This window comes from Rhinopithecus roxellana, chromosome 18 (genome assembly GCF_007565055.1).
Source record: "Rhinopithecus roxellana isolate Shanxi Qingling chromosome 18, ASM756505v1, whole genome shotgun sequence".
In the NCBI taxonomy this organism is placed as follows: Eukaryota; Metazoa; Chordata; class Mammalia; order Primates; family Cercopithecidae; genus Rhinopithecus; species Rhinopithecus roxellana.
The window spans coordinates 61,603,724-61,624,247 of NC_044566.1; the positions used below are offsets into that span (position 1 = coordinate 61,603,724).

A 20,524-nucleotide genomic window follows, 5' to 3' on the forward strand; every position below is an offset into this window, starting at 1 on the left:
ACCTCTTCTGTTACTAAGTAGCATTCCCCTTCTCTTTTCTGAAAGATCAGCATCAAATTTTATTTCCTTTCTTCAAATACTTCATAGCCCTGCTCTTCAAAAGGTTCTTCTTGAGAAAGTGGCTATGAAAACCCACAATTCTTATTGTAATTCACTAAGTTACAAGGCAAATACACCACCCGCAAACCACAATGGAAAGCTCACATGAAGCCTCAGTCATAAATTTAATCAATTCTAGTTTGAATGCTAAGAAAAGTTTTAATTGTGAAAATGTGGTACATAATATTTCAAATATAAATGGAAGGATCATCAGTAGTGTTATCAAAATGCATAACACAGAAACTTTTTAAGAAAAGATAAAAAAATTACACTCAGGACTTATAACTCTTCCTCATTATAAGCATATGTAGTGATTCATTCATGCAGGTTTTTATATGAAGATAGGAATTTTTTCCTTTTCAAGAATTCCATTGTAGCCATGAGATGAAAAATGTATTATGGTGATGGTATAGCTTTCTTCTATTTTGCTTTTAGTGTTAGGATTGCTAAAAGCTTATTTAAAATTCCCAACTGACATAATGTGCTTTCAATAAGGAGGACACTGCCTCGTCCAATACCCTTCCCCTCTCATTGTTCGGTACTATATCTCCTAGCTTCATTCTACATGGGTCACTTAGTTAAGAGGGAGGCCAAGGGAGTTCCAGTTTCAGGCAGTGTGTGGCAGGGTTACTGTCCTCGCAACCTGGCTACTCCTCCAGTGAATCTCACCGTGAACGTTTCTCATAGGTGTCATATGGCAGGATGAAAAACACATTTGCCTTCTGGTGAAAGACGGCACAGGTTTTTGCCCAGCCAGGTTGGCAAGAGATCAGAACTCTTATCCCCTTGCGCAATAGGTTTGAGTTCAAGGGGTTGGATGCCCCAAGCAGACGGCCAAATCCTGATTTATGAAGTATGCTGGGTCAACAGCCAGTCAGACCACTGTCACACAGGCTGCCAGGAAAACTCTTTGAAGAAGTGTTCAAAGTAGAGAATATCCCCCAGCCCCACCCAATGCCATGGGACCAAGGCCTTTCCATCCTGGTAATCATAATCTTTAGGGGAATCAGCTGCCCTGGGAATCGCCTGCCAGGGCATCACATCCACAGAAGCAGAAGAGAGCAGCCCTCCGTAGAAGCCATGGAGGAGCCGGAGAGTGACACGCAGATGGAAGTACCTGCCTCCCACCTCCTACCCTCCCCCAAGCTCATAGTCTAGCACAAGCCTGGAGTGTAGGAGCAACTGCTAGAATATTCAGTCCAATCAGATAAATTGGTTGGGTGTCTCTTCAGATTCCAGAACACTTGGAAATGGTAATTCTGCCAAAAGAGGCTCTGTCAGAGACGATCTGGGTGACAGATTGCAGTTAAAAACATCATCTATTGAACCTAAAAAACAGTAAACAAGGCATGCATTATTACTATCACTGAAAGGAAAAAACAAAAGCCAACAGTGCCTTTCAAAGTCATGCAACGTAACTATTTCAATAATTAATAGAGAATCCTGGCTTCCTCAGAAAAATTCAAAAGGCTAAACAGAAATGTGTTGCTTTTTCTTTATTAGTAGGACAAGATTGTCACTTGCTTTCTTGTGGGCTGGAGTAAACTTGCAATGAGCTTAACATACTCTTTCACACTTGAGGGCCAAAGGCTTACATTTTGGGAACAGTTACTGAGGACAGAGGCCAGCTTTTGCAGAGGATGGAGCCAGGTTAGCACCCTGGTGGCCCTGTGCTCCGCCTGTTGTGATGCCAGGTTTGGACTGGGTGACAAGCAGGAGGTGCGTCTTGGCTGTGCTGTCTGCAGTGCATGATGACAGCTTCCAGGAAGGACCCTGCCACACTCCTCTGAAGTTGAAGTGGCCCCAGGGCCGGCTTAGAGTAAACTTTTAAGGAAGCTCTGCCTAACTTCAAATGTTCCTCGGTGTCCCAAAGATGGGGTGGACACTCCAGGCAGCCCACAGGACAGAAGGTGAGCCATGGTGAAACTGGAAAATTCTGCCCAGGCTGCTGGGGCTGATAGGTGAACTGGGGGGTGTCAGAGAAAGGCCCAGGCACATATAGCACTGCAGCAAAAGGGCCAATCATCCCCTCCAAAAGGATCAGAGTATAATCCTCCCCATGATTGCAATGGAGCAGAACACAAAGGCATCTTTGTGAGGAACTCCCAGGCAGAGAAAGCTGAAACAACATGGGGAGAATAGAAAGACAGAGAGACAGAAAGAGAGGGAAAGAGAGAGAAACAGACAGAGACAGAAATGGAGATGGAAGAGATGGAAGAGATGGAGACTGAAATGAAGACAGAGATGGAGAAAGAGCAGGAGAGAAAAACACACAGAGAGAAAGAGAAAGAGATGGAGAGAGAGAGAGGAGGAAGGAGGGAAGGAGAGAGGAAGAGAGAAAGAGAGAGACCACGTCTAGGATAAGAAATAGCTAGTAGCAAGCATTTTTGTTGTAAACATTTGAAGAAAGAAACGCAAGCTGTGGCCAGGCATGGTGGCTCACACCTGTAATTCCAGCACTTTGGGAGGCTGAGGCAGTTGGATCACTTGAGGTCAGGAGTTCGAGACCAGCCTGGCCAACAAGGTGAAAAACTGTCTCTACTAAAAACACAAAATTATCTGGGTATGGTAGCACACACCTGTAGTCCCAGCTACTTGGGAGCCTGAGACACGAGAATTGCTTATGTCCAGGAGCAGGAGGTTGCAGTGAGCCGAGATGGCGCCACTGCACTCCAACCTGGGTGACAGAGCGAGACTCCATCTCAAAAAATGAAAAACACACACACAAAAAAGCAAAAAACACAGGCTGTAAATACAAGTAATGAGGACTCTATATTTTACAGGTGAACTCTGAGAACACCACAACTTCACAGAGACTGCTGGTTTTCTGCAATTAGCAGCAAGAGTCCTGACTCAGGAGAGTTGCTCTACAGTCCAGGCTAGCAAAAGACAGACGGAACGGGCTCTGCAGAAGACACATCCAGACAAGCCGTGATTCATGCCACCTGCAGCCACAAGGGTGTCAATACCAAGAACTTGCCATATGTCATCAAGAGTGTGTTAAATGAAACCTTCTCAGGAGTTATTCTTTTGTGCTCTGTCCAAATCTGGAGAACCCTTCCAAATACAGTTAAAGACTGATATCTTGGCCGGGCACGGTGGCTCACGCCTGTAATCCCAGCACTTTGGGAGGCTGAGGTGGGCAGATCACAAGGTCAGGAGTTCCAGACCAGCCTGGCCAACATGGTGAAACCCCATCTCTACTAAAAATACAAAAATTAGCCAGGCGTGGTGGCAGGCGCCTGGAATCCCAGCTACTTGGGAGGCTGAGGTAGGAGAAGCTGAGGCTTGAACCCAGAAGGCGGAGGTTGCAGAGAGCCAAGATCTTGCCACTGAATTCCAGCCTGGGCAACAAGAGTGAAACTCTGTTTCAAAAAAAAAGATTGATATCTTGACCACGTAGACCCCTCCCAACTCACCATTTTTGTTCACATTCTGTACAACAGAATGTGAACAATTGGCAGGCAGTGTTCTTTCTTAATATTTAAATAATTGCCAATAATATTTAAATGATCATTAATACTCATTTAAATTAATAATAATCTTTAAAGTTATTTTGGATTATACCACATAATATAATCCTGATGTCAGAAAACTTAAAGGGGCCCAAAAGGAAAAGTCACTACATTTGTTTTTGGTAATAAACATGTCCCACTTCTTATTTTCTGAATTTCGTGATCTATTTCCCTTTTATTAATAGGTCTTGCCTTTTGAATCAATTGACTCTCTTCCATTATTTTATTCTACCCTTTTATTTAACTACTTTCCACATGGCCTTGGGAATTTTTAACATACCTCTGGAAGTTACACTGAACTTTCGGTCCGAGAAACTGCTCCTTCGGATTAAAGGCTCACTCATTTTTTCCAGAAATAACTTAATTGTCTCCTTCTTTTCTGGACTTGTACTTGACAAATTCAGAACCTTTCCATTTACTTTTACAATGGAATTACTGAGCCCAAACCAATAGAAGAAATCAAATAATGCGTCAGCTTTGAATTCATATGCAAAGCTTAAGTTATCTCCATTAACCACTTCATTTCCTGGGGGGAAGAAATTCTTCACTGCCTCTTGAAAATCAAACTGAAAGAGAGAGGAACATTGCATTGACTTCCTGGACATAAGTATCCTGTTGACATTGTAGAACTAACAACCGCCCAAATATCCAAACATCATACCTCTTATTTCCCTTTCACTCTCACAGATATTTTAAAACTGTTGTCTTTATTTTTTCTAACAAAACTTTGCATTTGCATCGTATTCCATCTAAAAATTCTGAACTGCTTGGCCAAAATTACATGTATTCTTACCCCATTTCTAATAGGTTGCTAAGAACTAAGTTCATTTCATTGGTAGCAATAATGCTACTTCGAGAACAAGGTGTCTGGATGCACTTTGTTTTCTAAGGGCCATTCTCTTGATCTAAGCCAGAGCAATAGGGCCTCAGTTCCTGCATGAAATGCACAAGCTCCTTCCAAGTAGTTGACATTCCTGGATTCAGACAGGCTAGGCTTACCTGAAGCCGGTAACTTTCTCCAATCACTGAGGAGATGACCATGTCCATCCCTTGCTCTATCTGTCTTCTTATCTTGGGGTGCCTTGTGTTCACAAGAAACGCGTATGTCCTTTCTAGAAATTAGCAAGCAGAATTCAGAAACAAGTATGTCCATGTGACATAAGCATGCTTCTTAGAATTTGCTATAGCAGTGGTTCCCGCCTCCTTTGGAGATTTTATTCATTTATAACCTTCCTTTCTGCTCCCTCACGTCCTTACTACAAAGCCTTGCCAGATTTCTAGAAGTATTTCTGAGAATTTTGCAGATTTGAAGGAGGTTCTGGGCCACTATAAAGGCAGGCTAGACAATCAGCTCCCACAAGGCTGCGGTTTGTCACTGGAGTCTCAGAAATCAGAAATTCCACTCTATAATTATCACAGATGAGAAGTGTGCCTCCACAGCATGTATCCAGTGTGGGGAAGGAAAGTGAAAGATCGAGATAGCCGGTTTTCATGTTCCCGCCATGCTGGATTTTTTCTTCTTCTTCTTTTTCTTTTTTTTTTTTTTTAGACAGAGTCTCTGTCACCCAGGCTGGAGTACAGTGACGCAATCACGGCTCACTGCAGCCTCAGCCTCTTGGGCTCAAGTGATCCTCCTGCCTCAGCCTTCCGAGTTGCTGGGACCACAGGCATTCACACCACGCCTGGCTAATTTTTGTATTGTTTTGCAGAGACAGGGTTTCATCATGTTGCCCAGGCTGGTCTTGAACTCCTGAACTCACGCAATCTGCCAGCCATGGCCTCCCAAAGTGCTGGGATTATAGGCATGAGTCACCATGACTTGCTGGGCATTCAAATCACAACTTGGCTCTTACAGAAACTTTATTCTTTGAAAAAGAAAATTTGCAAAGGTCAGGAAACGGGGCTGCTCCATGCTTTCCACCTCCACCCCTACCCCCACCCCATGCCCTGCTCTCCCCATTCTCTCCAGGGACCAGACATGCTTCTGACAAATGGCTAGTCTAGGGTTCTATGGACCAAGACAACTGGAGGTTGATTCTTCTCCCTGCCGCTACCTCTAACACAATCCCAAGTGGGAAAACATCTCCCTCTCATTGTTTAAATAATACCATGTGTCTGTCCTGGCAGACAGATTTTTTTGTTGTTGATTGCTTAGTTTGGTTTGGTAACCCCTCTTGTCCAATTCTGCATGATTTAAGCCAAAAGAAGGTTGTTTACTCATTAGGAAATATAAAATATTAAATATTAGTAACCAGCGACCTCTTAACGTTTCCGGTCCCCAGCATCAGGCTCCATGGCCTTAATTATTCAGTCCTTGGTCTAAGGAGACACATAGATATCTGTGTTCTCCTCCATTTAACAGCCAGGGACCAGCCACTGTGTGACTTTTAGAACTCAGTGTTTTATACTGGCTTTGAGATATCTCAGAGACAAACCTTTGGTCCACCAACAGCAAGTGTTTATGTCCTTGAGGGAGGCATTTTAAACTAACCTTATTTATCTTGTTTTTCTTACCCATGTTTTACTTTCTCCCAAATTATTTTTTGGGCACTTTAGATATAAGCTGCCTTATATCCTCTTTAACACAATAGATAAACAAAGTAAGCAAACTGCTTGATACCTTGAATTAAATCTCACGAAAACCAAACCAACACCTCTGGGCTCATTATATACTCATGGCCAGCACACTCCACAGTTGTGCTGATGGGGGAGGTTGTACACTGCCTAACTCGAGAGGCTGTCGTTCACATGTAAAGACATTATTTGTATATTATGACAAACTTGTGGGAAGCATTAGGACTCATCTTGAGGAAATGGTAGCTTTTTCTGATTTGCACAAAAGTGCAGTTTAAAATAACAGCAAGACTGGACATATTGCCTTAATCACAATTTTGCAATATAAAATTGATCGTCTTAAGCTTTGTGTCATGGAGCCTCTTCATTTTACGGCTTTTATCACAATTAACTAGTACTGGGTTTCTGGATTTCTGCTGTGGCGATTCATTACATTATAGCATGCCTCAGACACACGCCTCCTTCCATAATAGTTGTTCCACAGCTTCATACATTCTGTAGGCTACCTACAAATTCCTCCTTGTACCACTACCTATACTTTCATTAAAATGTTAAAATGAAGAGGGCTCTTACTCTTTTTTTAGATTCCTCCTGAGTGATGGATGCAGGAGGTGTACTTGATACAGCTGTGAATTACATTCCTAAAGAAATATCTGATTTTCTGGTTATAATCAAGCCAAGGAACACGTGGGCTTCAGATGTTCTAATGAGCATTTCTTGCTACTGGGCGTTCTGTTCCTGGCCTCTCCTGCAGAAAGAGCATTGTGACTTTTTACCGTCAAATGAGCAGAGAGAGCTCCACAAATCTGAATGAGAGTGAATGTTTGGGGAAATCTATTTGAAATTCGTAGATCATTTCTTAGTCCCTTGGACTCATTTTAAGAATGTTAGTTAGAAGCAAGTTTAAGAAATTCTACTTCTATTACAGAACGTTATGCCCATGACTTCCCCCATATATCATTCTGAGCAGACGGAGGAAGGCAAAATGGAGACATTTTCATACTGAAATTTGGTTAATATAGTTGTTACCAGCTAATCTAATTTCTTGGAAGAAACAATAAAGAGAAGTGTCTAAACACGACATTCCAACATCATAGCATGAAACAGAAAAGCATCCACAACTACTATTTATTTTCTTAGTTTCCTCATCTATAAAACGGGAATAGTGTAAGTACCTCCTAGGTGGGATAATTATGCATCCTAGTCTGCCCGGGTCAGTTTATACCTTTATCCCAGAATAATTATTGATAGTAATGATGTTCATGTTCATAACGTCCTCAGTTGATAAGCCCTACAAAGTTGTTGTGCTGATCCATTACATTAGAGCACTTCTTAGACATAGTGTTTGATATGTGGTAGAGCATGTTATATATCATCCTCATCACTCTAGTCATTTCTGCAACCTCCAAAGTCTCAGAAAGTCAGATCACTTCCCGCCTAGGCAGGAAGTAGAAAAGAAACCACCCGGACAGGTAGCTTCTGCCCTAGGATCATTGAGGGGTTTGTTCTGCAGGCCTGTGCTGTGCTTCAGGTGGCCTCGCACACCAGGCTCCTTGCTGTCCACCTCATTACAAGCTGATTTCTGCCCTGCTCATCAGCATGCCTCAGTCCACACCCCAGCCCAGTTTGGTCCCAGCAAGGACCAAACCAAAACTATTTAGATACTGATATGGTTTGGATTTGTGTCCCTGCCCAAATCTCACGTCGAATTGTAATTCCCAGTGTTGGAGGAGGGGCCTGGTGAGAGGTGACTGGATCATGGGGGCGAATTTTCCCCTTGCTGTTCTCATGATAGTGGGTGAGTTTTTTGCTATATCTGGTTATTTAAGAGTGTGCAACACCTGCCCTTCCGCTCTCTTCTTCTTGCTCCATGTAAGACGTGCCTGTTTTCCCTTCACCTTCCAACATGATTATAAGTTTCCTGAGGCCTCCCCAGAAGCAGAAGCCTGTATAGCCTGCAGAACCATGAGCCAATTAAACCTCTTTTCTTTATAAATTACCCAGTTTTTGGTATTTCTTTACAGTAGTGTAAGAATGGACTAATATAGATACTTACCTTTTGAGGTGTCTTTTTTGGTCTGTACATTAATAAAGAACAACATTGGTTTGCTCAGTATAGTTTCCCTGTAGTCTTTATAATCACAGTAGTTGGTCAGTTCCACATACCTATGAAAAAGCAGAGATCATTGCAAATGTAACATACCGTTTCATCTAAGTTAGGAAGGGGATGTACTGGACAGGTATCTGCCACAGCCACAGACCTTGGAGGGAAGTTCCTTGAAATGTGTCCTTACAGAGGTCGCTGTATAAGTGAATCTTTCTGGTCATGGCTGATTGGCTGAAGGATCAGAGTGCAGCCCACAGGCAGCCATGGTCCTGGGGGTGTCCTGGCATCGATGCTTGGCTCTCAGATTTTACCAGATGATCATCAGTATCATCTGTCATTTGGGCTAAAAGGGTTCATTTGAAGCAATAAGAGCTCTAAGTCCCTCTGAATTGAGAACGAATTCGACTTAAGTAGAATTAGCTGAATTTTCTCCAGTGGAGTCACCCTGTCTAACTTGTGGGCCTAGAATTTTCCTTTCCTTCTCCCCACTTCCCCTACTATTCCCAAGATAAACCAGCCCCCTCCATAGATTACAGAATCAACCAATATTCATATGAACTATTACTAATTCACATCTCCCCTATGCTGAGCTTGTGTAATTAAAAAACTAAAACAACTGATGTTGGACTTTTCACTACATCCTTGTTAAATTTAGCCTTTTTGGTTTCCATTCATTATTCTCATTTAGGAAGATCTTTCTGAATCCTGACTCTGTCATCCAGCATGTTAGCTTTCTCCCCTGCCCTTCACATCTTCCAAGCAGCCTAGCTACGTCCCTATCTGCATTGTTGATAAAAAGGTCCAAGTGCAGATTAGCTTCCTTCAAGAAGCTGGCTGATTTTCTAACTAAACCCAAACTCAGATGCCATGTGGATGTAGGCAAGCTGAATGGCCCCCAGCAGGCTGAAGGATGCGTCTGCCGCAGTCTCTCTGAAACATGGAGCTGGTTCCCCATTGACACAGCTGCGAGCATCTGCACGGAGTGAATGGCTGGCTGAGCTGAGCACGCGGGCTGCCTTTTGCTACACCACAGCGTGTTTGTTTCTTATATCTAGTCATCAGCAGAGACAGCTCCAAGCAATTCTTTCTGGCTGGTTGTCTTTCCAGTGCCTGACATGAAAATCACAGCCTTGGCGAGAAAACAGCCGCTGCAGGGAGTGGTGACCACAGTATTCTCAGCATCCCTCCCCTGCATCCACTTCCCAACACCCCTTGGAGGGGCCAGCACACAAGACAGTGACCAGGGCATGTGTCAAGAGCATGCAAGAGAATATCTACCCGGAGGCAGGAAAACACAGCTTCCACTCGGCTGTCTCCCAGCTTGGTTTCTTAGAAATCTATGTCATTATCTTTCTGCTGGGATTGTCAGACCTGATTTTGAGAGCATTTAAAACCTGACCCCTGATGGAGCCTCTAAAATGCTTCCTGCCTTCTATTTCACCAAGATTTTAAAGCAGTCTCCACCTCCCGCCACATCTGTAGTGGTGGCTGCTTGGGGGCTGTTCCTGGGATGGGGAGGGAACATGGAGCTGCAGTGTTCCAGAGAAGAAAAAGGCCGATGTGCAACTTGATGCTCACGGAGTGGGTGAGGATGGCAGGAGTAGAGGAGAGGATGATGGGAATGGAGGAGGGGCGCTGGGGTGGGGAGCTGGGGTGTTACAAGGGAATGGACGGCCAGGTAAGAGAATGTAGACCCACACAAGGTGTTGGTATGGTTCTTCCTTCACCCCTCCCCTGCCCTCATCCTCACCGGGGCAGACCAGGAGAAAGGGGGTGAGATGGGGGAACCTCAGGAGACTGAGGGGAATGGTGCTGGTGTTGTACATCATCTGGGAGAGAATTTTCCTGCCCTTTTTATCCCAGTTGACCAACTGCCAAAAGTTACTGGAGAAAGAAAGCAAAGGCGAAGGCGGGAAAAAGAAAACCACCATTTGCTGGGCTCATTCATTCATTCACTCAGCAGCTTCATTGAATCCCGCTGATGAGCCGGACACCAGGTGAGCATTTACATGTGTCTCATTGCCTTATCATGCTGGAGGGGCTCAGAGCCCAGGAAGGGGGCAGTGGAAAGAGGCAGTGCAGGGTGCCCCTGTGCTCGCCCATCCCTCTTGCCATCCATCTATTCAGCTGCCAAACGCCCGGCACAAATATAGATATTTCAGAATTACTAATGCAAATGTTGCTTCTACATGTTGAATATTTATCATAGTTGCTGAAGTTATCATTAGGCAGGCAGGCAAGAGTGGCTTGGGTAGGGGGTGAAGAGAAGGTGAAGTCTGTGGTTACACAGTGGGGTGAGGATATAGGTAGAGAAAAGAAAAAGAAAACTCCTGTAGCAAAAGAGGAAGAAAAGGGCAAGTCTGGTTTACATAAACATAAAGAGATAGCTGGGTGATGCGGGGGCAGGGGCAGGCTCTACCTGTGACCTACTCCAGGCAGGTTTCCCTTTCTCCTACCACCCTGTTTACATGGAGTTCAGTCATGGTCATTTCAGCTCCTTTAGTATATTCCTCGGGTGATTCCTCTATTCTCTCAATATCTGGAGTCCAATTGTCATTCTTAATGGAAAGCGCGTGGCATTTGTGTACAATGCATCCAGAGAATCTGCAGTTTGGATGCCTTTTCTGATGACACAAACGCCAGTACAGTATTTCCTTCTGCATACAAAATTGATTGATAGCTGATGGGTCAGTGGTCCCACAGATAAAAATCTCAATTTACAAATGATCTCTGGTTCAGAGAATAAACAGTTTTCCCTGGAATTTGGTGGAAGGTTTTTCCGAATGCTACTGGGCTCAAAGAGCGGGTATTTGGCATGCTCACAGAAGGAAACCTGCTGGATAGCCACATGTTGAGTGTAATCTATGACCTACACATGAGCTATCCATTTTTGAGCCTGAATTTCATAAAACACCTTGGATAATAAAACTACATGCAACATAATTTAATCTGCCTTTGATGATTCAGGGGTACTTGAATTTCAGCTCCTTAACAGGCTGTAAACCTCATCACAGCGCATGCCAGTTATCACTGTACCACAGATGTGTGAAAACACTGCTTATAGAAGATCTCTGATGCCAGAATCTACAGACAAGAGATTGTGGCAAGATCCCTACTTAATAAGCTCCCTATCTCTAACCAGACCACAGATAAGGAATACCTCATTAATTCATCCATCCCCAGCCTCCCGGTTATGGTCCAGTTGTTAAACACCTTGAAATTCCATTGAAATAAATAAATGTGAGCATTCACTAAAATACAATAAGATCAGAGAATTTAGTTGTTAAGGGGCACAGATATTTAAGTTTCTGACATGTAATCACTGCTTTTAGTTTAAGACTATCCTTACTAGATTATATTAGGGACTAGTTATTCGATCTTCCTTGTTTGTCTGTGTGTTGTTTGTTTGTTTGTTTTTTGAGATGGAATCTCACTCTCTCTTCCAGGCTGGAGTGCACTGGCACAATCTTGGCTCACTGAAACCTTTGTCTCCCAGGTTCAAGCAATTCTCCTGCCTCAGCCTCCCAAGCAGCTGGGATTACAGGTGCACACCACCGTGCCCAGCTAATTTTTGTATTTTTAATAGAGACAGGGTGTCACCACATTGGCCAGGCTGCTCTTGAACTCCTGACCTCAAATGATCTGCCTGCCTCAGCCTCCCAAAGGGCTGGGATTACAGGTATGAGCCATCACACTGTGCCTTTAATCATAGATATTTCAGAATTACTAATGCAAATACTGCTTCTACATATTGAATATTTGTCATGGTTGCTGAAATTATCATTAGGAATGAAAAGCAAATACTTTAAGATAGGCTCTTAAACTCTCATTTCTTCATTGCTTTATCCTGGCCCCAAAATGCTTCTGGGGTGAAAGTTTCTAAGCTTGGCTTCAATCCAAAGATTAAAAGGCAGGACAAGTCCGGGCGTGGTGGCTCACATCTGTAATCCCAGCGCTTTGGGAGGTCAAGACAGAGGACTGCTTGAGGCAAGGAGTTATAGACCAGCCTGGGCAACATAGTTCCGGACCAGCCTAGGAAAACCTTGCCTCTACAACAAATTTTTAAAATTAGCCAGGTGTGGTGGTGCATCCCTATACTCTTAGCAACTCAGAAGGCTGAGGTGGGAGGATTGCTGGAGTCCAGGAATTCCAGGTTGCAGTGAGCTATGACTGTACCACTGCACTCCAGCCTGGGCGACAGAGCAAGACCCTATCTCAACAAACAAACAAACAAACAACCCAAAGCAACCAACCAACCAAACAAAACAAAACAAAACAAAAAACCCAGCAGGACAATGTAATGGGAAGCACAGTATTTCAAAATAAGATTGAATTCATGTCCTAATTTGCTGGCTATGTGAATTCAATTCCAGAGCCACAACTCACTGTGACCTTGAGGGGCTTCTTTAACCTTCTGCACCTGTTCACTTACCTGTGGAAAGGGCATAACAGTATTTTTTTTCTCTCATGATGAGTAAATGCAGTACATGCAATGTAGACATATGAATTTGAATCCATAGTAGATGCTTAATAAACATCATGAGTGTCTCTAATCCTGGCCAACTTGGCAAACCCACAGGATGAAGTTCTGTAAACTTCTTTTTTTTTTTTTTTTTTTTTTTGAGACGGAGTCTTGCTCTGTCACCCAGGCTGGAGTGCAGTGGCCGGATCTCAGCTCACTGCAAGCTTCGCCTCCCGGGTTCCCGCCATTCTCCTGCCTCAGCCTCCCGAGTAGCTGGGACTACAGGCGCCACCACCTCGCCCGGCTAGTTTTTTGTATTTTTTAGTAGAGACGGGGTTTCACCGTGTTAGCCAGGATGGTCTCGATCTCCTGACCTCGTGATCCGCCCGTCTCGGCCTCCCAAAGTGCTGGGATTACAGGCTTGAGCCACCGCGCCCGGCCGAAGTTCTGTAAACTTCTGACTCCCAACCAAGGCTGTGTTCATTTAAGTTCCTAGGAAATTAGGAAAATATCAGCATCTGATAAATGAGCAAGAGTTGCTCCTTCCTCGTTCCAATTTCTTTCCTCATTTTTTCAGTTTAGGAGGCTAAAGGGAACAACTTAATGACAGCAACATCTGAAAAGGAGGACCAAAAAAGAGCATTGTGTTTTGTTTCTAGGAATCAGGAATCACTAAAAATTTTGCTTTGTTTCACTAGAACTAGGACAGAAGGGGGAGGGAAGAAGGGAAAAGAGATCAGGAATCACTGAAAGATGGCCCACCTCTAACACATCCACCTTTCAAAGCTGCCCCAAATTTCCTTTGGCTCTAACAATTTCAGCTCAATGACAAATAGGAATTCAAATCCTCCATGAACTCCATCAAAGGGTGGAGTGTGTGTGTGTGTGTTCATTAAAAAAAAATATGGACAGTTGAGCAGAGACAAAGAGGAACACACACTGCAATAGTCTGTGTAGGAGGCCCAGGAACTGCTTGCCACCTTCACAATTCTTTGCCGTGACACTAAGCAAAAACTTGCAGAGCCATTTTACTCTTGGGGGAAGCAGGATGCCCCTGCCATGACTTTCCAGTGTTAACTCGATCACCTTACACAGAGTCTCGCCCTAATCTCTTTTCCCTTCTTCCCTCCCCCTTCTGTCCTAGTTCTAGTGAAACAAAGCAAAATTTTTAGACTTCTCACTCTAATGTCTGTGGCTCACACAGACATGATTCAAGGGTACACATGTTCATGCATTCATTCCTTAAGGAATTGTTGACACTTAGTGTGTGCGAGACTCTGAATGGGGGCAGAGGATGATTCATTCATTTATGCATGCAAGGAATGATTACTGAGTACCTACTGTGTGCTGGGCACTGGGGACACAGAGACGAGAAAGGGAATAGCCTTGCTTCTAAGAAGCATACAATCTCCTAGGGAGACAGATGAGAAAACACATGATTTTGGTATGAAATTATGAATGTATAACCTTCTTGCTCAAAGTGTGATCCTTGGACTAACAGCACTGGAATCACCTGGCATGATGAAGAATCTGGGGCTCCCCCCAGAATCAGTCAGAATCTGTGTTTTAACAAGGTTTCCAGGAGACTTGCATACTTATTTAAAGTTTGAGAAGCACTGGTCTAAGACATGGTCCCTTCTATTCATAGGCTTGCAAACTGGTAAATCATTCAAACCTACTAACGCCAAAGAAATGCATAGTTCTCTGTATTCATGTGTCCAGGCTCCACTGGGTTCTCTCCTTGTCTGTTAAGCCAAAGGGAGCAAGTTAGGAGGGGCTAGGGGTTAGAGCCATGTATTGGGGTGAGATGGGTAGTAGGAGAGAGATTGTCCTGTCAAGCCAAACAACCCACAAGGGTTGGACAAGAGCAGGGGCAGGGGGCACCCCAGGAAGAGTCACAGTTTAGCCCATCCATGGGGACCATAGGATGGCTGCATGCAGGCAGGCAGGCAGGTAGGTGGCAAGGACCAGGGGAGCTGAGAGTAGAAAGGAGACCCAAGTGTGGCTGCAAGTCCAGAGCCTGGCTCTGAAGAAGGCAGGCAGGAGAGAAGGCCAGGAGGCACATCGCTGTAGAGTCATCAGATCTGAGTGTGATTTTTGTCTCTGTGACCTCAGCTAGTGTTTTAACCTTGCAGACATTCATTTTCCTCACCTATAGAATCTGGCTAACAAAAGGTACCCCATGAATGGCTAAGAGATTAAACAATGTGTGTAAAGCTCTTGGCTTCTGGTGCTGCTTCAGTATCACTACTGTTACCACTTTATAGTTGAGGAAATGGAGTCCCATGGACAGTAAGTAAATTTCCCAAGGTCATTCAGCTAGTAAAGAGCAGAGCCCTTCTTCTGGACTGACTCCTAAAAATCTCACAGCTCAATGCATCTCACAGCTCAATGCATGCATGGTTACTATTCCACCAACATCACTATGCGTCCTGCTAAGGGGCTGCTGTCCTAAGCAGATTGCTACATCTAAGACCACATTTTCCAACCTCCCAGCCTCAAGTTGAACTCTCTTCTGAGAACTGGGCCTGAGCTGGCAGACAGAGCCCAGCACTTCCCACTGCAGGATGGAGGTGAGGCTTCCCTCAGTAAACTTCCAAGTGTGTTCCAGCCTACCTGTCCTCATTTTAACCCCATGAGTGCCACTCCACCTCACCTGCATTCTCTGCCCGAGGAGGTGTGATTGTCACCCACCCAGGAGCAGGTCACAGCTCTGCTTTTAGTGGCTTCTTTAAAATCACTGCACTTACTTCCTTTTGTAGGCTGACTGTACAAGATATGCACTAGCTGACATAATTCCAGTTATTTATTTGTAGATTCAGTAAATGAGTGATAAAGCAAGATTATTTCAGGTTTGAAGTAATTTGCTGAAAGCATAGGTTCTCCTGGTTCTGCTGGTCCTCCCACTTAGCAGCATCTTACCTAGGTAAATTACTTAAGCTCTGAGTCCTAATGCTTTCATCTGTAAAAAGGAGCAATAGTGTGAACTTTGTAAACTTTTATGAGATAATAGCTGAGAAATACTTTGCACCATTCAAGTAAATGTTAGTAGCCACCATTACTATTGTATTTATTTTTATTCCCCAAGCAGCTTCTTTCATGCTAGGGGAGCACCAAAAAGAAGGGACTCCAGGTCTTCTTTGCCAAAAGTTTGCCATTATACTTCACCAAGAGGCTGCTTTATAGGAAAAAAAGGTGTGTGTGTGTGTGTGTGTGCACGCGTGTGTGTCACAGTTAATGGTAATTTTGACTTTTAAGTATTGAATGAATAGCTCCCTGAATGACCATTACCCACATCTTGTGTCCTGAGCACGTTGTGTTTACAACATGGGTGAAAACCCTGATCTTGAAAGAAAAAAATAAAAATAAAGATCTTGCCGTAAATCCTACAAAGTAGGACAAATATTTTCAAGTAGGTTCTGGAAGGAGCTTTAGGGCTAGTGGCCATCACTAAACCTTCCCACTAGGCTAGATTTCCTTAGTTTACTTAGTAGGTATGTGCTTATAAAAATGTTCAGTATCAGAAAATGAACCTAAGAGGAGCTGCTAAAATCGTCCTCTTGCTCTCTTAACAAGTGAATCATCCGAAAGTCAAGGTTGGTGGCTCTTAGCCTTTCAGGGTTGCTTGGAAAAGGGCCTCATGAAAGCCACAGTACACACATATGAGGTCCCAGAAAGAAATTCTAATTACACCAGGGGCTTATCCCGTATGCCGAAAATATTTGTTGAGTTAAAAAGAACTAATTAATTAATAGAGCAAGGACTCTTAACCTGGGTCCAAGTATCTCATGAACATCCTGGATGGTCACCAAAAATTGGGTATATATCTACATTTCTGGGGAATCTACATACAATTCTCAAAAGTTCTATGGTCCAAAATGATTAGGAATCATTCTGCCTTTTGGGATCCCTGGCCATCTTGGTGGCTGCTTTTGGTTAGAGGCCATCCCACACCCAAGATCAGAATATGTTGGCCACAAAGAAGATGAAAAGTCACTGGAGTCCATCCACTCTAGGCTCCAACCCATTAAGAAAGGTGGAAAATACAAGCTGGGGCAAGCCAGCTCTGAAGATGATAGACAAGGCAAAGTGAAACTGGTCATCCCCACCAACTGCCTGGCCTCGAGGAAATCTGAAATACAGCACTAAGCGACATACTCTCAAAACTGCCATCTACCACTCCAGCAGTAATAACATTAAATTGGGCACAACATGTGGAAAATACCATAGGAAGGGCACCCTGGTGTCACTGATCCAGGGGATTCTGAGATTTTTTTTTTTTTTTTTTTTTTTCTTTGAGACAGGGTCTCACTCTGTTGCCTAGGCTGGAGTGCAGTGGTACCATCTTGGCTCATTGCAACCTCCACCTCCAAGATTCAAGCCATCCTCCTCCCACCTCAGCCTCCTAAGCAGCTGGGACCACAGGTGCATGTCACCACGCCCAGCTAATTTTTGTAGAGAGGAGGTCTCACTATGTTGCCCAAGCTGGCCTCAAAGTCCTGGACTCAAGCAATCCACCTGCCTCAGCCTCCCAAAGTGCTGGGATTACAGGCATGAGGCACTGCACCTAGCCCTGAGATCTTTAGAAGCACGCCAGAACAGACTGATGAAAGAAAATCAAGCAAATCTTTAATAAAACTGGCCACAGCTTATTTTTCAAAAAGAAGGAAGGAAGGGAGGGAGGGAGGGAGGGAGGGAGGGAGGAAGGTTGTATGCTATCCCTAAAGCCAAGACAACTGGGCAAATTTGGCAGCTCAGAGGAGTGAAACTTTAGATATCTCAGTTCCGGCTTCAGCGTGCCTCCCACCTCCTAATTCACAAGGGCAGAACCTCTCACTGCTGCCCACAACCCAGTCCTCTCCCTCTGCCTAGAAGGCTGTCTCCATTTAGACCAGATTCCCTCCTGGCCATCCTTCAGGACTGCACACTCAGTTATAAAAGCCTCCTTCCCTGCTTGAGGACAATAGATAGCTCCTTCCATCACCCAAATTATTTTTGGAGGCTCCTTGCTATTTCCCAGGTACAAAAGCCCTCACAGTATTGCTTATACAATGATAGCCTATTATTTGTTGGTTTGTATTTGCATCCTGTCTGTGTTACCTGGTCTTTGTGGCCCAGTTGTTTATTCTAGATTCAAAGCTGTCACGGAATCACTGCTGTTTAATTTTCTTTTGTGTAGGAGGTATTCAAAGCAAAAGTTAGATGACAGACTTCAAAATCATTTCAGATTCTGCAGCACTGCTTGCTACAATTAGGAGAACTGGTTCTGTCAAAAGACTAACCTATGGCTTCAGTTAATTCTGGACATTTTTATTTTTCATACCCTGTTCTCAAATACAATGGGTATCTTCTTTTTAAATCTGCGCACATCTGATTTCTGACTCAGTTCCTCCCACAGTCCTCCACTTATGGTTTGGGATTGGAATTTTCATTTCACTAAGAAAGGAAGAAATTCTTGCTGGGAAATGGTTCTTCAGGCATTCAGAGCCCTCACTATCTTTGTCTGGAAAAGCAAGGTTTTTTCCCCAGAAGTTTTGAAGACTGCACGTTCAATATCTCATTTTGTTTGCTTGCCTCTCTTGGCTCCCTCCTACCCACAGGGTGCCACAGCACGCTGTCTTTCCCAGTAGCAAAGGCACTGTGTCTTGAAAGCTGGCTATCTTATTCATTTCTGAGTCAAACTCTAGACCATGCTTGCCTCTTCAGGCACTCAGCACTCTCAGCACAAATATAACAGGGCTTTGCACTCCAGGCCCTTGTCAAGGGTGACCTCTGGAGGTCTGAGGCCATGTGGAATCAGGCCTGAAGTGCCCTCCTTTACCCCGTGGCACCAAAGCCTGCTTCAGATGGCTGGGCCACATCCTGCCGGCTTCATGTCAGCCAAGAAGAGCTTGGGGGCACTTTGGCCACAACAGTCAAGCATCCTGGGGGCCTCCTTCCAGTTAAGGCCCGTAGGTTTCACACTTACTTCCCCAGAACTTATCTGCGCCTTCCACAGCCCACATGGCCCCAGTCTGGACTTCCAGGGCCTTTGTTCCCTTCTCAGTTCGGTTTATTTGTTTATTTTTGAAACACGAAGGGAGACCAGAGGTGGGAAACTTTGAGCTTTTGCATGCTTCTCCACTCGGTCTCCTCACCGGAGGGGGCTGGCCGTGCTCAGAATGGTGCATGCTCCCTGCTCCCCACCGCCACCCATGCTCCAAAGCCAGGATGTGAGTCTCGCAGCGCTGCAGACAGCCCCTAAAGGGTGTGCCCCCAATTTGAGCTCATCTGACCCAGTTAAGGAGCCAGAATGGGAGAAGCATCCGCCAGTCATGAGCTCTGACTTAGGGCCCCTGCCCTCCCCCTCGCGCCCGGGGCCTGATGCCCTTCTGAGCGGCTTCAATCACCAGCTGCAAAATATCAGTGCAAGAAGCAGAAGAACCAGGGCGAGCGTGCAGGCTCCCGGTGATGGAAGCAGAAGGAAAATCTAGAAGCCCACGGAGTAGTGGGCCACGCGGGGACGCAGGCGGCGAGGAGAGCCCAGGCTCCCAGAGACCGCAGCCGGGTGGAGGCGTCTGCGGGTACCAGGTGACGGGCTGGGGCGCGCGATGAGGCCACCCACCTCTTGATGTAGCTGCTGAGGCGGTAGAGCTGCCCGTCGAGGCGCACGAGGCCGTCGCCGAAGACGTTGAAGCCCCCCCGCGCCGCCGCCGGCTCCTCGGGCCCGGCCACCACAAGCTGGTCACCGCGCAGCTGGAAGGCACCCGGCTGCAGGCGCAACAGCTGTGCCAGCGGCAGCAGGGCCAGCTCGCAGTCGCAGGTCCACAGGCTGCGCAGCTCCCCAGACGAGATGGAGGTCAGGCTCGGCCTGGCCACCGGCTCGCAGGCCGCCCCCGCCATGCCCGCGTCGTCGGTCCTCACACCGCCTGCTTCCGTCCCGTCCCTACTTCCCCCAGCCAGCACCTGACGGTCCCCAGGAGGGGCAGGGCGCCCTGCCTGCGCCAGCTGCGCGCGGGGTGCGGAGGGGGTCGCTCTGCCCGCCTGGCCGGGACGCGGTGGCCGCTCAGGTGCCAATCCAACCGCCCGGACGGCCCCTCCCAAGCTGGCACTCCCTGGGAGCCCTGCAGGCACGGAGCGGAGAAAGCCGCCCCGGCGCAGCGCGGCCGCTTTTATCCGCCCTCCGGACGCCCGCCTCGCCCCTGCCGGCCCACGGCCACGACCCCAGAGGCTTCGGGCGAGTTTATCATCGTCTCATAACTTGGCATGCTCGTTTGTCTGTTCGCAGCCAAGGCTTAGTCATCCCCCTGGGGTCCGCTACTCAACACCAGGGCTGGCCCCCGCCCTGCCTGGCGCACACTGCCGGAGGTTGGAGGTGGGGAGAGTCCTCCCCGGGTTCCCAGGCCCTGCCTGTGGTGGACGGCAGGGCGCACAGCACCCACCCTTGCCTAAGACACCGCACCCCTGGTGTTGATTGGAGAAGAATGCGAGGGCTCTCGCCCCACCCACTCCACCTGGGACCCAGAGGCTGTCAAAAGGCCAGTGCTAGAACTCCGATCCCCACCTCAGTACCAGACCTCTCACTCAGCCTCAATTTTCTGCCATTTTAACTCCATCCAGATCGTACCCTGCATTTCCCTCCTTTCAGCCTTTCCTTCAGTTGGTTCCTGGCCCTGGATCCCTTCCCCCTAGAAATCTCACTGATCACATCACTTCTCCATAAAGACTTCACGAATCCCACGTGGGTTTCATAGCTTTGCCTCTCCTTTCTGCTGCACGGTGAACCCC

The 20,524-nt window shown here is 45.9% G+C and overlaps 1 protein-coding gene across 1 annotated transcript; it reads right to left on the reverse strand.

Moving 5' to 3' along the window:
- Nucleotides 1–205: 205 nt before the first annotated feature.
- Nucleotides 206–19,989, reverse strand: MEDAG (mesenteric estrogen dependent adipogenesis). The gene is made up of 5 exons (XM_010367079.2): nt 19,362–19,989; nt 8,245–8,354; nt 4,614–4,726; nt 3,895–4,180; nt 206–1,427 (listed from the first exon to the last, which is right to left on the reverse strand). The coding sequence occupies exons 1-5, from the start codon at nt 19,637–19,639 to the stop codon at nt 1,303–1,305; spliced, it is 912 nt and encodes a 303-aa protein (XP_010365381.1). The 5' UTR covers nt 19,640–19,989; the 3' UTR covers nt 206–1,302.
- Nucleotides 19,990–20,524: the final 535 nt, after the last annotated feature.